Here is a 15,595-nt window from a genome sequence, read left to right as displayed (position 1 = left end):
TGTTGTATGTGTTCATGTTTATTGTATCTGTTCATGTCTGTTGTATCTGTTCATGTCTGTTGTATCTGTTCATGTCTGTTGTATCTGTTCATGTCTGGTTGTATCTGTTCATGTCTGTTGTATCTGTTCATGTTGGTTTTGTTACAGTATTTTCTTTGGATTCTGCAGCAAAATCATTTCCTCCCCCGGATGATACTGTTTTAGTAAAGTCTCTGTTGTTCCTTTGTTGATAACAGTACCAGCGAGATGTCTAAACACAGTTTGTTTCCTTTCTGTTTACAAAGCTAGGCGCCTGAGTAGCTTAGCGCTGTAGATTTAGTGACTTAGCTAACGTAGATCTGTAGATTTAGTGACTTAGCTAACGTAGATCTGTCGATTTAGTGACTTAGCTAACGTAGATCTGTAGATTTAGTGACTTAGCTAACGTAGATCTGTAGATTTAGTGACTTAGCTAACGTAGATCTGTCGATTTAGTGACTTAGCTAACGTAGATCTGTAGATTTAGTGACTTAGCTAACGTAGATCTGTCGATTTAGTGACTTAGCTAACGTAGATCTGTAGATTTGTGTGTCGGTGTGTTTCTCACCCTGTGTGTGTCGGGTGTGTGTTTCTCACCCTGTGTGTGTCGGGTGTGTTTCTCACACTGTGTGTGTGTGTCGGTTGTGTGTTTCTCACCCTGTGTGTGTCGGGTGTGTGTTTCTCACACTGTGTGTGTGTGTCGGGTGTGTGTTTCTCACACTGTGTGTGTGTGTCGGTTGTGTGTTTCTCACCCTGTATGTGCCCATGTGTGTTTCAGGTGTACACAGCGTCGGGCCCCAATGGAACCACAGGGAAGACCTTTAAAGTTCACCTCCAGCTCTGGGATACAGCTGGACAGGAGAGGTACTGGAACTGCATCCTAATGCATTTACATGTAGCTCATAAAATGTTACAAAATGTGTCTATAATGCATTATAAAGATAGGGTATTCCTACGACCACCCGGTCTTACCTGAGCTCCGCTTAACATGAAATCATGGATGAAAACCACTGCTGCCATTCAGTTTTGTAGCTTGATGTTTTGTTTAACTACTGTACATCTCAAGCTCTCACAACGGTATCACTCCCCACTTACCTTGTGAGAATGACCCTTGTTGTTCTGCAAGGCCGTAACAAGCCTTAACAAGCCTTAACAGGTCTTAACAAGCCTTAACAATGAGGCGTCTTCACAGCGTCTTAACAAGCCTTAACAATGAGGCGTCTTCACAGCATCTTAACAAGCCTTAACAATGAGGCGTCTTCACAGCATCTCAACAAGCCTATTTATATAGAGTATAGAGAGTTATTATATAGTTATATAGAGTTATTTACCCAGTCAGATATAGAGGGGTTATTTACCCAGTCAGATATAGAGGAGTTATTTACCCAGTCAGATATAGAGGGGTTATTACCCAGTCAGATATAGAGGAGTTATTAACCCAGTCAGATATAGAGGAGTTATTTACCCAGTCAGATATAGAGGAGATATTTACCCAGTCAGATATAGAGGGGTTATTAACCAGTCAGATATAGAGGGGTTATTACCCAGTCAGATATAGAGGAGTTATTTACCCAGTCAGAAATAGAGGAGTTATTTACCCAGTCAGATATAGAGGAGTTATTAACCCAGTCAGAGGGGTTATTTACCCAGTCAGATATAGAGGGGTTATTAACCCAGTCAGAGGGGTTATTGACCCAGTCAGATATAGAGGGGTTATTTACCCAGTCAGATATAGAGGAGTTATTAACCCAGTCAGATATAGAGGAGTTATTAACCCAGTCAGAGGGGTTATTTACCCAGTCAGATATAGAGGAGATATTTACCCAGTCAGATATAGAGGAGTTATTTACCCAGTCAGATATAGAGGGGTTATTTACCCAGTTAGATATAGAGGAGTTATTTACCCAGTCAGAGGGGTTATTGACCCAGTCAGATATAGAGGGGTTATTTACCCAGTCAGATATAGAGGGGTTATTACCCAGTCAGATATAGAGGAGTTATTAACCCAGTCAGAAATAGAGGAGTTATTTACCCAGTCAGATATAGAGGAGTTATTAACCCAGTCAGATATAGAGGGGTTATTAACCCAGTCAGAGGGGTTATTTACCCAGTCAGATATAGAGGGGTTATTTACCCAGTCAGTTATTTACCCAGTCAGATATAGAGGAGATATTTACCCAGTCAGATATAGAGGAGTTATTTACCCAGTCAGATATACAGGGGTTATTTACCCAGTCAGATATAGAGGAGTTATTTACCCAGTCAGAGGGGTTATTGACCCAGTCAGATATAGAGGAGTTATTAACCCAGTCAGATATAGAGGGGTTATTTACCCAGTCAGATATAGAGGGGTTATTTACCCAGTCAGTTATTTACCCAGTCAGATATAGTGGAGATATTTACCCAGTCAGATATAGAGGGGTTATTTACCCAGTCAGATATAGAGGAGATATTTACCCAGTCAGATATAGAGGAGTTATTTACCCAGTCAGATATAGAGGAGTTATTTACCCAGTCAGAGGGGTTATTGACCCAGTCGGATATAGAGGAGTTATTAACCCAGTCAGATATAGAGGGGTTATTGACCCAGTCAGATATAGAGGTGTTATTTACCCAGTCAGATATAGAGGGGTTATTTACCCAGTCAGATATAGAGGGGTTATTTACCCAGTCAGATATAGAGGGGTTATTTACCCAGTCAGATATAGAGGGGTTATTTACCCAGTCAGATATAGAGGAGATATTTACCCAGTCAGATATAGAGGGGTTATTTACCCAGTCAGATATAGAGGAGTTATTAACCCAGTCAGATATAGAGGGGTTATTTACCCAGTCAGATATAGAGGAGTTATTAACCCAGTCAGATATAGAGGGGTTATTAACCCAGTCAGATATAGAGGGGTTATTTACCCAGTCAGAGGAGTTATTTACCCAGTCAGATATAGAGGAGTTATTAACCCAGTCAGATATAGAGGAGTTATTAACCCAGTCAGATATAGAGGGGTTATTAACCCAGACAGATATAGAGGGGTTATTTAGCTAGTCAGATAGTGTAGAGACAAGAGGGATTTAGTCCAATTGTATGCAGTCCCTTTTCCTTTCTTTCTGTGCCACCAAATGTTTGCATATAGACGACTGGTAGTGTTACAAGGGCCACGTTTGATTGCAAAATGTTCTCAAACGTTCCAAAAACATTGCGTCCTGCTGAACACGCCCCCGGTTGTTAGTTATAGCTGGCTAATGAGGTAACGTGACTGAACAAAGGTGGAGCCTAAACAAATGGTTAACCGTCTGGTTTGTAAGTAGTATAGTTTTAGAAGAACACGCGATATGCTTGATGAATGTAAAATGCGGCCCGCCAATGCACGATAGAAGAAAAAAAAACGTAGCGCTGGTCTTCTGGGTCATATCGTTTGAACCGTAATATTTCAAGCCGTTTTCTCGGAGGAAAAGAGTGAGACTTAGCTACGTTGGTTACAGAACCTGGCTATGAAATGCAGTGAGGAAAGTGGGAGGGTTTGAACAAGACTACAAATTCTAAGACGGCCTATTTTTCTATACTCAAGAGAGAGAAAAACACGTAGCTAGACTGTTGATTTAATATTAAATTCAATGCTGCTATTGTTTTTAATTTCTGATAGCAGCTTGTGTTTCTTAACCAGCAAAGGGTAGGAAACTAGAAAGGCTGGTGGTGACTGGTTCGCTACGGGGAAGCAAGAGAGTCGCCTGCGCGATGTGTATAATCGGAGCCGGAGCGAAGCCTGTCTAACCAGCAGCTCACCAGCTGATGTCGACTGTGTGTGCAGGGTGAGGCGTCCACTGCTGAACAGAACAGCGCTGCGCATCAGTGCTGATTATATTAATTGTGCTTATCACGGAAAAGCTCTCAATATCTCCAAAAAAAACCTTGTCCAGTCCACTTCTAGTCAGATTTTAGTCAGAGATCATTTTGTCTCGTTTTAGTCAACTTTGAAATTAAAAATATTTTTCGATTAGTTCTAGTTTTATTTAGTCAGTTAAACTATCGGCAATTGCCACTGAAAAATAGGTGTTTTACGAATATTTGTGTCACTATTGTTGTTGACAAAATTAACACCGGCTCAATTCCCTTGAACCTCCTCTCAGACAACTGATGGTTCTGGGCTCTGGTCTAAAGTAGTGCACTATATAGGGAATAGGGTTCCTAAGGGCTCTGGTCTAAAGTAGTGCACTATATAGGGAATAGGGTTCCATAGGGCTCTGGTCTAAAGTAGTGCACTATATAGGGAATAGGGTTCCATAGGGCTCTGGTCTAAAGTGGTGCACTATATAGGGAATAGGGTTCCATGGGGCTCTGGTCTAAAGTGGTGCACTATGTAGGGAATAGGGTTCCATAGGGCTCTGGTCTAAAGTAGTGCACTATATAGGGAATAGGGTTCCATAGGGCTCTGGTCTAAAGTAGTGCACTATATAGGGAATAGGGTTCCATAGGGCTCTGGTCTAAAGTAGTGCACTATATAGGGAATAGGGTTCCATAGGGCTCTGGTCTAAAGTACTGTAAGAAGTGTTCTGCTATCAGAGACAATAAACACACTGGGAGGCAGCGGTTGATTCAAGGCTGCCAGTCCATTTATCAAGCTTTGACTGATAGTTTGATGACTCATCAGTATGTATTATGTAATGTTTATGTTACACACGAACACACACACACACATCAACTCATTTCATTTCTGGCCGGGCCTTCTCTCTGCCAGAATGAGATTGCAATTCTCTAAATTGAAAGATCATAACGAATTTGTGCCTTGAATCACTTTGCAGAGCTGGATGCCCCACTGGCAATCTTGGTAATGTATCAGACACTAAATTAATGTACTGTCACCATTGACAGAGATATATTCAGAATAAGTGACACGTGAGGAAATCGAAACCACAACTCTGATGTCGCTATCACTCAATCAAATAAATCAAATTGATTTATAATGCCCTTCTTACATCAGCTGCACAGAAACCCATTGAACTGTCGCCATCACCATTCTCAAACCTTCTCTAAGCCAGTGCTCGGCTGATTGGTGTCCCACGTTTCCCCAGCCCTAACTAACAAACCTGGTAAAATAGTGGTATTTTAAACTGGAGACCTATGTCACCATCCCCATCTATCACCATCTATGGAACCCTATTCCCTACATAGTGCACTACTTTAGACCAGAGCCCTATAGAACCCTATTCCCTATATAGTGCACTACTTTAGACCAGAGCCCTATGGAACCCTATTCCCTATATAGTGCACTACTTTAGACCAGAGCCCTATGGAACCCTATTCCCTACATAGTGCACTACTTTAGACCAGAGCCCTATGGAACCCTATTCCCTATATAGTGCACTACTTTAGACCAGAGCCCTATGGAACCCTATTCCCTATATAGTGCACTACTTTAGACCAGAGCCCTATGGAACCCTATTCCCTACATAGTGCACCACTTTAGACCAGAGCCCTATGGAACCCTATTCCCTATACATAGTGCACTACTTTAGACCAGAGCCCTATGGAACCCTATTCCCTATATAGTGCACTACTTTAGACCAGAGCCCTATGGAACCCTATTCCCTACATAGTGCACTACTTTAGACCAGAGCCCTATGGAACCCTATTCCCTATACATAGTGCACTACTTTAGACCAGAAGCCCTATAGAACCCTATTCCCTACATAGTGCACTACTTTAGACCAGAGCCCTATGGAACCCTATTCCCTACATAGTGCACTACTTTAGACCAGAGCCCTATGGAACCCTATTCCCTATACATAGTGCACTACTTTAGACCAGAAGCCCTATAGAACCCTATTCCCTATATAGTGCACTACTTTAGACCAGAGCCCTATGGAACCCTATTCCCTACATAGTGCACTACTTTAGACCAGAGCCCTATGGAACCCTATTCCCTACATAGTGCACTACTTTAGACCAGAGCCCTATGGAACCCTATTCCCTATATAGTGCACTACTTTAGACCAGAGCCCTATGGAACCCTATTCCCTATATAGTGCACTACTTTAGACCAGAGCCCTATGGAACCCTATTCCCTATATAGTGCACTACTTTAGACCAGAGCCCTATTGAACCCTATTCCCTATATAGTGCACTACTTTAGACCAGAGCCCTATGGAACCCTATTCCCTACATAGTGCACTACTTTAGACCAGAGCCCTATGGAACCCTATTCCCTACATAGTGCACTACTTTAGACCAGAGCCCTATGGAACCCTATTCCCTACATAGTGCACCACTTTAGACCAGAGCCCTATGGAACCCTATTCCCTACATAGTGCACTACTTTAGACCAGAGCCCTATGGAACCCTATTCCCTATATAGTGCACTACTTTAGACCAGAGCCCTATGGAACCCTATTCCCTACATAGTGCACTACTTTAGACCAGAGCCCTATGGAACCCTATTCCCTATATAGTGCACTACTTTAGACCAGAGCCCTATGGAACCCTATTCCCTATATAGTGCACTACTTTAGACCAGAGCCCTATGGAACCCTATTCCCTATATAGTGCACTACTTTAGACCAGAGCCCTATGGAACCCTATTCCCTATATAGTGCACTACTTTAGACCAGAGCCCTATGGAACCCTATTCCCTATATAGTGCACTACTTTAGACCAGAGCCCTATAGAACCCTATTCCCTATATAGTGCACTACTTTAGACCAGAGCCCTATAGAACCCTATTCCCTACATAGTGCACTACTTTAGACCAGAGCCCTATGGAACCCTATTCCCTATATAGTGCACTACTTTAGACCAGAGCCCTATGGAACCCTTTTCCCTACATAGTGCACTACTTTAGACCAGAGCCCTATGGAACCCTATTCCCTACATAGTGCACTACTTTAGACCAGAGCCCTATGGAACCCTATTCCCTACATAGTGCACTACTTTAGACCAGAGCCCTATAGAACCCTATTCCCTATACATAGTGCACTACTTTAGACCAGAGCCCTATGGAACCCTATTCCCTATATAGTGCACTACTTTAGACCAGAGCCCTATGGAACCCTATTCCCTACATAGTGCACTACTTTAGACCAGAGCCCTATGGAACCCTATTCCCTATATAGTGCACTACTTTAGACCAGAGCCCTATGGAACCCTATTCCCTACATAGTGCACTACTTTAGACCAGAGCCCTATGGAACCCTATTCCCTATATAGTGCACTACTTTAGACCAGAGCCCTATGGAACCCTATTCCCTATATAGTGCACTACTTTAGACCAGAGCCCTATGGAACCCTATTCCCTACATAGTGCACTACTTTAGACCAGAGCCCTATGGAACCCTATTCCCTATATAGTGCACTACTTTAGACCAGAGCCCTATGGAACCCTATTCCCTACATAGTGCACTACTTTAGACCAGAGCCCTATGGAACCCTATTCCCTATATAGTGCACTACTTTAGACCAGAGCCCTATGGAACCCTATTCCCTATATAGTGCACTACTTTAGACCAGAGCCCTATGGAACCCTATTCCCTATATAGTGCACTACTTTAGACCAGAGCCCTATGGAACCCTATTCCCTATATAGTGCACTACTTTAGACCAGAGCCCTATGGAACCCTATTCCCTATATAGTGCACTACTTTAGACCAGAGCCCTATAGAACCCTATTCCCTATATAGTGCACTACTTTAGACCAGAGCCCTATAGAACCCTATTCCCTACATAGTGCACTACTTTAGACCAGAGCCCTATGGAACCCTATTCCCTATATAGTGCACTACTTTAGACCAGAGCCCTATGGAACCCTATTCCCTATATAGTGCACTACTTTAGACCAGAGCCCTATAGAACCCTATTCCCTATATAGTGCACTACTTTAGACCAGAGCCCTATAGAACCCTATTCCCTACATAGTGCACTACTTTAGACCAGAGCCCTATGGAACCCTATTCCCTATATAGTGCACTACTTTAGACCAGAGCCCTATGGAACCCTATTCCCTACATAGTGCACTACTTTAGACCAGAGCCCTATGGAACCCTATTCCCTACATAGTGCACTACTTTAGACCAGAGCCCTATGGAACCCTATTCCCTACATAGTGCACTACTTTAGACCAGAGCCCTATAGAACCCTATTCCCTATACATAGTGCACTACTTTAGACCAGAGCCCTATGGAACCCTATTCCCTATATAGTGCTCTACTTTAAACCAGAGCCCTATGGAACCCTATTCCCTACATAGTGCACCACTTTAGACCAGAGCCCTATGGAACCCTATTCCCTATATAGTGCACTACTTTAGACCAGAGCCCTATAGAACCCTATTCCCTATATAGTGCACTACTTTAGACCAGAGCCCTATGGAACCCTATTCCCTATATAGTGCACTACTTTAGACCACAGCCCTATAGAACCCTATTCCCTATATAGTGCACTACTTTAGACCAGAGCCCTATGGAACCCTATTCCCTATATAGTGCACTACTTTAGACCAGAGCCCTATGGAACCCTATTCCCTATATAGTGCACTACTTTAGACCAGAGCCCTATGGAACCCTATTCCCTACATAGTGCACTACTTTAGACCAGAGCCCTATGGAACCCTATTCCCTATATAGTGCACTACTTTAGACCAGAGCCCTATGGAACCCTATTCCCTATACATAGTGCACTACTTTAGACCAGAGCCCTATGGAACCCTATTCCCTATATAGTGCTCTACTTTAGACCAGAGCCCTATGGAACCCTATTCCCTACATAGTGCACCACTTTAGACCAGAGCCCTATGGAACCCTATTCCCTATATAGTGCACTACTTTAGACCAGAGCCCTATAGAACCCTATTCCCTATATAGTGCACTACTTTAGACCAGAGCCCTATGGAACCCTATTCCCTATATAGTGCACTACTTTAGACCACAGCCCTATAGAACCCTATTCCCTATATAGTGCACTACTTTAGACCAGAGCCCTATGGAACCCTATTCCCTATATAGTGCACTACTTTAGACCAGAGCCCTATGGAACCCTATTCCCTATATAGTGCACTACTTTAGACCAGAGCCCTATGGAACCCTATTCCCTATATAGTGCACTACTTTAGACCAGAGCCATCCCGGTTGTAAATTGGAACGCCGTCTATAAATATCTGTTGTTGTCTCTCACCCCGTCCCAGGTTCAGGAGTCTGACCACAGCGTTCTTCAGAGATGCCATGGGCTTCCTGCTCATGTTTGACCTCACCAGCCAGCAGAGCTTTCTCAACGTCCGCAACTGGATGAGTATGTTGTGGTCTAGGTGCACACACACACACACACACACACACACACACACACACACACACACACACACACACACACACACACACACACACACACACACACACACACACACAGGCTTGAGTTAATATATGCACCATTTAGCAGACACATTTATTCAAGGCAATTTATGGGTGGATACATTTTTCTTATGGGTGGCCCCAGCGGAAATCAAACCCATGACCATTGGCCCCAGCGGATATCAAACCCATGACCATTGGCCCCAGCGGAAATCAAACCCATGACCATTGGCCCCAGCGGAAATCAAACCCATGACCATTGGCCCCAGCGGAAATCAAACCCATGACCATTGGCGATGCAAGCGCAAGTGCTCTAGCAACTGAGCTACACAAGATCACTTTACAAGACACATCTCTTCTAAACACCAGCATGCTTCAACCTGAATGGTACAGAACATGGCCAGGCCAGGGTTGGGGATTCAGTCAATTCGCTTATTCAATTGATTAGAAAAATACGTTTTCCCCCTTACCTTTATTCAGCCAGTCAGTTAATAACAAATTCTTATTGACAATGATGTCCTGGCATTTGAAAGGAAGACAGTTTAATTAAGGAGGTTTTGGAAGAGCAGACAGGTCCTTCAGTGGATCAATATCAGTCAATACTGTAATCATCCTTAGAGCTCGGCCTGGAGGGAGGGCACAGGAAGCAGGCAAAGGTTAGTCGTAAACTGTTTTCTGGAGAAAGGAAAATGCAGACCTGAGTTAGCGAAGCCCAGACCTGAGTTAGCGAGGCCCAGACCTGAGTTAACGAGGCCCAGACCTGAGTTAACGAGGCCCAGACCTGAGTTAACGAGGCCCAGACCTGAGTTAGCGAGGCCCAGACCTGAGTTAACGAGGCCCAGACCTGAGTTAACGAGGCCCAGTCCTGATTTAGCAAGGCCCAGTCCAGAGTTAGCGAGGCCCAGACCTGAGTTAGCAAGGCCCAGTCCTGAGTTAGCGAGGCCCAGTCCTGATTTAGCAAGGCCCAGTCCAGAGTTAGCAAGGCCCAGACCTGAGTTAGCGAAGTTAGCGAGGCCCAGTCCAGAGTTAGCGAGACCCAGACCTGAGTTAGCAAGGTTAGCGAGGCCCAGTCCAGAGTTAACGAGGCCCATACTTGAGTAAGCGAGGCACATACTTGAGTTTGCGAGGCCCAGTCCAGACTTAGCGAGGCCCGGTCCAGTGGTCCAAAACACTTGAAAAGAAGTGATCATCACCCTGTATTACTCTGATACAATACTTGTATTAATTAGCCAACGTTTTGACAGCAAGCTGCCTTCATTAGGATGTCAGGGTAGTAGTATGCAGCTGTTGCCCCGACTGTTGATCTGCCTGTTGATCTGGCTGTTGATCTGACTGTTGATCTGACTGTTACCCTGACTGTTGATCTGACTGTTGATCTGACTGTTACCCTGACTGTTACCCTGACTGTTGATCTGATTGTTGATCTGACTGTTACCCTGACTGTTACCCTGACTGTTACCCTGACTGTTACCCTGACTGTTGATCTGACTGTTACCCTGACTGTTGATCTGACTGTTGATCTGACTGTTACCCCGACTGTTGATCTGACTGTTACCCTGACTGTTACCCTGACTGTTACTCTGACTGTTACCCTGACTGTTGATCTGACTGTTACCCTGACTGTTGATCTGACTGTTACCCCGACTGTTGATCTGACTGTTACCCTGACTGTTGATCTGACTGTTGATCTGACTGTTACCCTGACTGTTACCCTGACTGTTACCCTGACTGTTACCCTGACTGTTGATCTGACTGTTGATCTGACTGTTGATCTGACTGTTGATCTGACTGTTACCCTGACTGTTACCCTGACTGTTGATCTGACTGTTACCCTGACTGTTGATCTGACTGTTGATCTGACTGTTACCCTGACTGTTACCCTGACTGTTGATCTGACTGTTGATCTGACTGTTACCCTGACTGTTGATCTGACTGTTGATCTGACTGTTACCCTGACTGTTGATCTGACTGTTACCCTGACTGTTGATCTGACTGTTACCCTGACTGTTGATCTGACTGTTGCCCTGACTGTTGATCTGACTGTTGATCTGACTGTTACCCTGACTGTTACCCTGACTGTTGATCTGACTGTTACCCTGACTGTTGATCTGACTGTTACCCTGACTGTTGATCTGACTGTTGCCCTGACTGTTGATCTGACTGTTGATCTGACTGTTAATCTGACTGTTGATCTGACTGTTGATCTGACTGTTGATCTGACAGTTACCCTGACTGTTGATCTGACTGTTACCCTGACTGTTGATCTGACTGTTACCCTGACTGTTGATCTGACTGTTACCCTGACTGTTGATCTGACTGTTACCCTGACTGTTGATCTGACTGTTACCCTGACTGTTGATCTGCCTGTTACCCTGACTGTTGATCTGACTGTTGATCTGACTGTTACCCTGACTGTTGATCTGACTGTTACCCTGACTGTTGATCTGACTGTTACCCCGACTGTTGATCTGACTGTTACCCTGACTGTTACCCTGACTGTTGATCTGACTGTTGATCTGACTGTTACCCTGACTGTTACCCTGACTGTTGATCTGACTGTTACTCTGACTGTTACCCTGACTGTTGATCTGACTGTTACCCTGACTGTTGATCTGCCTGTTGATCTGACTGTTACCCTGACTGTTGATCTGACTGTTACCCTGACTGTTGATCTGACTGTTACCCTGACTGTTGATCTGACTGTTGATCTGCCTGTTGATCTGACTGTTGATTTGACTGTTACCCTGACTGTTGATCTGCCTGTTGATCTGACTGTTGATCTGACTGTTACCCTGACTGTTACCCTGACTGTTGATCTGACTGTTACCCTGACTGTTGATCTGACTGTTGATTTGACTGTTACCCTGACTGTTACCCTGACTATTGATCTGACTGTTACCCTGACTGTTACCCTGACTGTTGATCTGCCTGTTGCCCCAACTGTTGATCTGACTGTTACCCTGACTGGACTGTTGATCTGACTGTTGCCCTGGCTGTTGATCTGACTGTTTTTTTTAAACCTTTAACCATTTAATTAGGCAAGTCAGTTAAGAACAAATTCTTATTTTCAATGACGGCCTAGGAACAATGGGTTAACTGCCTGTTCAGGGGCAGAACGGTTACTAGTCCAACGCTCTAACCACTAGGCTAATGCTAACTGGTCCATGTGTTGTCCTCAGGCTAGCTGCAGGCCAATGCTAACTGTTCCATGTTGTCCTCAGGCTAGCTGCAGTCCAATGCTAACTGGTCCATGTGTTGTCCTCAGGCCAGCTGCAGGCCAATGCTAACTGTTCTATGTTGTCCTCAGGCTAGCTGCAGGCCAATGCTAACTGTTCTATGTTGTCCTTAGGCTAGCTGCAGGCCAATGCTAACTGTTCTATGTTGTCCTCAGGCTAGCTGCACGTCAATGCTAACTGTTCTATGTTGTCCTCAGGCTAGCTGCAGTCCAATGCTAACTGGTCCACATGTTGTCCTCAGGCTAGCTGCAGGCCAATGCTAACTGTTCTATGTTGTCCTCAGGCTAGCTGCAGGCCAATGCTAACTGTTCTATGTTGTCCTTAGGCTAGCTGCAGGCCAATGCTAACTGTTCTATGTTGTCCTCAGGCTAGCTGCACGTCAATTCTAACTGTTCCATGTTGTCCTCAGGCCAGTTGCAGGCCAATGCTAACTGTTGTCCCCAGGCTAGCTGCAGGTCAATGCTAACTGTACCATGTTGTCCTCAGGCCAGCTGCAGGCCAATGCGTACTGTGAGAACCCAGACATGGTGTTGGTGGGCAACAAGGCAGACCTGGCAGACCAGAGAGAGGTGCAGGAGGAGCAGGCTAAGGAACTAGCCGACAAGTACGGGTGAGTAGGAGAGAGCTACCCCCCCCCCCCGTCATCTACAAAGACAGTGAGCTCCAAAAGTAGAGGGGCGGTGACACGTGTTTAGTTCTTTTTGGCTCTGTTTTCCAGCACTTTGGATTTGAAATTATACAATAACTATGAGGTTAAAGTGCAGACTGTCAGCTTTAATTTGAGATTATTTTCATCCATATCGGATGAACCGTTTAGAAATTAGTTATTTTTGTACATAGTCCTTCCATTTTAGGGGGACAAATTCACTGTATTAAAGTAGTGAAAAGTTTAGTATTTGGTCCCATATTCATAGCACTCAATGACTACATTAAGTTTGTGAATCTACAAACTTGTTGGATTAATTTGCTGTTTGTCATGTCTGAGTGCTGGGCTTATCATTCAGAGCTGTACTAGCAGAGAGGTTGTGGTTCATTAACATAAAATAATACCTGGTGGATCTGTTCTCAAGACACAACTGGAGTCATTTGGTTGTTATTACAACAGCCTCTATCGTGTTCAGTCCCTTATACCCTAACGTGCTTGACATGGTCCCTCAATTTAACTTTCAGATATAAGATACGACTAGTAAGACCAGGTAGAATGCTCTGATGTGGGTTCTGTATGTGTCCTGTCTGATGTGGGTTCTGTATGTGATCTGGGTTCTGTACGTGTCCTGTCTGATGTGGGTTCTGTACGTGTCCTGTCTGATGTGGGTTCTGTACGTGTCCTGTCTGATGTGGGTTCTGTATGTCCCCTGTAGGATCCCGTACTTTGAGACGTCGGCAGCGACGGGGTCTGAGGTGGACAAGGCGGTCATCACTCTGCTCGACCTGGTCATGAAGAGGATGGAGCAGTGTGTCGACAAGCCCACCGCCGAGCCCGCCAATGGGGAAGGAGCCACCAAGCTGGAGGACGCTGCGCCTGACCAGAAAAAGTGTGCATGTTAGACTTGGCCCCTCCCACGTCCCCTTCTCCCTACTCTGATTGGTGCTCTAGCACCCCCTCTGGTGGCCAGACACAGAAGTGCAGCAGCATTATGACAGCGTGATGTGTGAGGGGGCAGTTCAGTCAGCCACACTGCAATGGCGCTGTAGTTCTGGCCTTGCACGGCCTGTGTGTACTGTGCTGGGCCTGACTATATGTCTCTCCTGTCCTGTGTTGCGTCTCAAATGTCACTCTGTTCCCTATTACAGAACTCACCGAGTGGCACAGCGTTCTGAGGCACTGCAGCTCAGCACTAGAGGCGTCATTACAGACGCCCTGGTTCGATTCCCGGACTGTATCACAACCTGCCGTGATCAGGATGTCCCATAGGGCGGCACACAATTGGCCCAGCGTCGTCCGGGTTAGGGTTTGGCCGGGGGGGGAGGAGGGTAGGCCGTCGTTGTAAAATAACAATTTGTTCTTAAACTGACTTGTCTAGTTAAATGATAACTAAAAGGTCAAATAAAGGTTAAATAAATATAGTGCATTGCTAGTCATACAGTATGAATAGGGTGCCATTTGAGACAAGAGTCTGGCCTACCAGAGGCCTATGCTTTGTAGGACTTTATATCCCAATGTTGTTTACAAGTGTATGTCCAATCTAATCTACTGCCTTTGCTGTTAAGGCCCTATCCATATTACAGTACCAATATTACAGTATATTAATAAAAACATGTGACCAGTTATTTACATATGATTTATATTTATATTTCATTTTAGGTTTTTTGTTTTTTAAATGTATTTTTTGTTTTAGAATAAATTATGGTTCCACACATTAATTTGAATGCCCAAATAAAAGTAGACAATAACAGTGTCAAGATAAATTTGCATAAAAGACAGCAACAACTTTATCATATTGTAATATCAGTCAGGAAAATATATTGCCAAAGCAGGAAATCAAACCTCTTGATAACTGCTGTTGGCCTGTTTGTCTGTGTGCCAAAATCACCATCACATTTCCTGTAGTCCCGGGGCAGGATTGTCTGTCTGTCTGTGGTTGTTATCAAGGGCCTTTGACATTCCTAGCTACTAATCTCATGTGACAGACTTTAACAATAAATCTAGCTCGTTAGCTAGTGCACTCGAGATGTAGTTCTGTGTTCCTGTTTCTCCATGCCCCATCTACCAGCTTAACAGGAACTAACCACACTCCTCACATCATGCCTAGTGATTACACACTCCTTTTCGAATCCAACTTTTCTATTACAAAATAATAACATGATAGTATATATATATATATAAACCAGGGCAGACGGGCAGTCAGTGTTAACTATTATTGTGTTTAAGAAAAGACGAAGTCCACAGTGGAGTGACTGTTCTGTATAGAACTGATTTAATAAACCCAATAGAACTGTAGGTCCAGGTTTGGTTTAAAAACATTTACATTTACATTTAAGTCATTTGGCAGACGCTCTTATCCAGAGCGACT

The 15,595-nt window shown here is 44.3% G+C and overlaps 1 protein-coding gene across 3 annotated transcripts in view; it reads left to right on the top strand.

Moving 5' to 3' along the window:
- Window positions 1–15,252, top strand: part of LOC135548055 (ras-related protein Rab-27B-like) — a 107,582-nt gene extending 92,330 nt beyond the window's left edge. For 2 of the 3 annotated variants that reach the window (XM_064977281.1, XM_064977282.1), the window contains 5 exons: window positions 797–882; window positions 9,186–9,289; window positions 13,068–13,191; window positions 13,943–14,116; window positions 14,376–15,252. In XM_064977281.1, the coding sequence (XP_064833353.1) occupies window positions 797–882; window positions 9,186–9,289; window positions 13,068–13,191; window positions 13,943–14,116; window positions 14,376–14,496 (609 nt within the window). In that variant the 3' untranslated portion in view covers window positions 14,497–15,252. Of the gene's footprint in view, window positions 1–796; window positions 883–9,185; window positions 9,290–13,067; window positions 13,192–13,942 lie in introns of all 3 variants that reach the window. The other variant, XM_064977285.1, reaches the window with a different exon arrangement.
- Window positions 15,253–15,595: the final 343 nt, after the last annotated feature.

This window comes from Oncorhynchus masou, chromosome 11 (assembly GCF_036934945.1).
Source record: "Oncorhynchus masou masou isolate Uvic2021 chromosome 11, UVic_Omas_1.1, whole genome shotgun sequence".
Classification (NCBI taxonomy): domain Eukaryota; kingdom Metazoa; phylum Chordata; class Actinopteri; order Salmoniformes; family Salmonidae; genus Oncorhynchus; species Oncorhynchus masou.
This window is presented reverse-complemented; position numbering and strand designations above follow the sequence as displayed.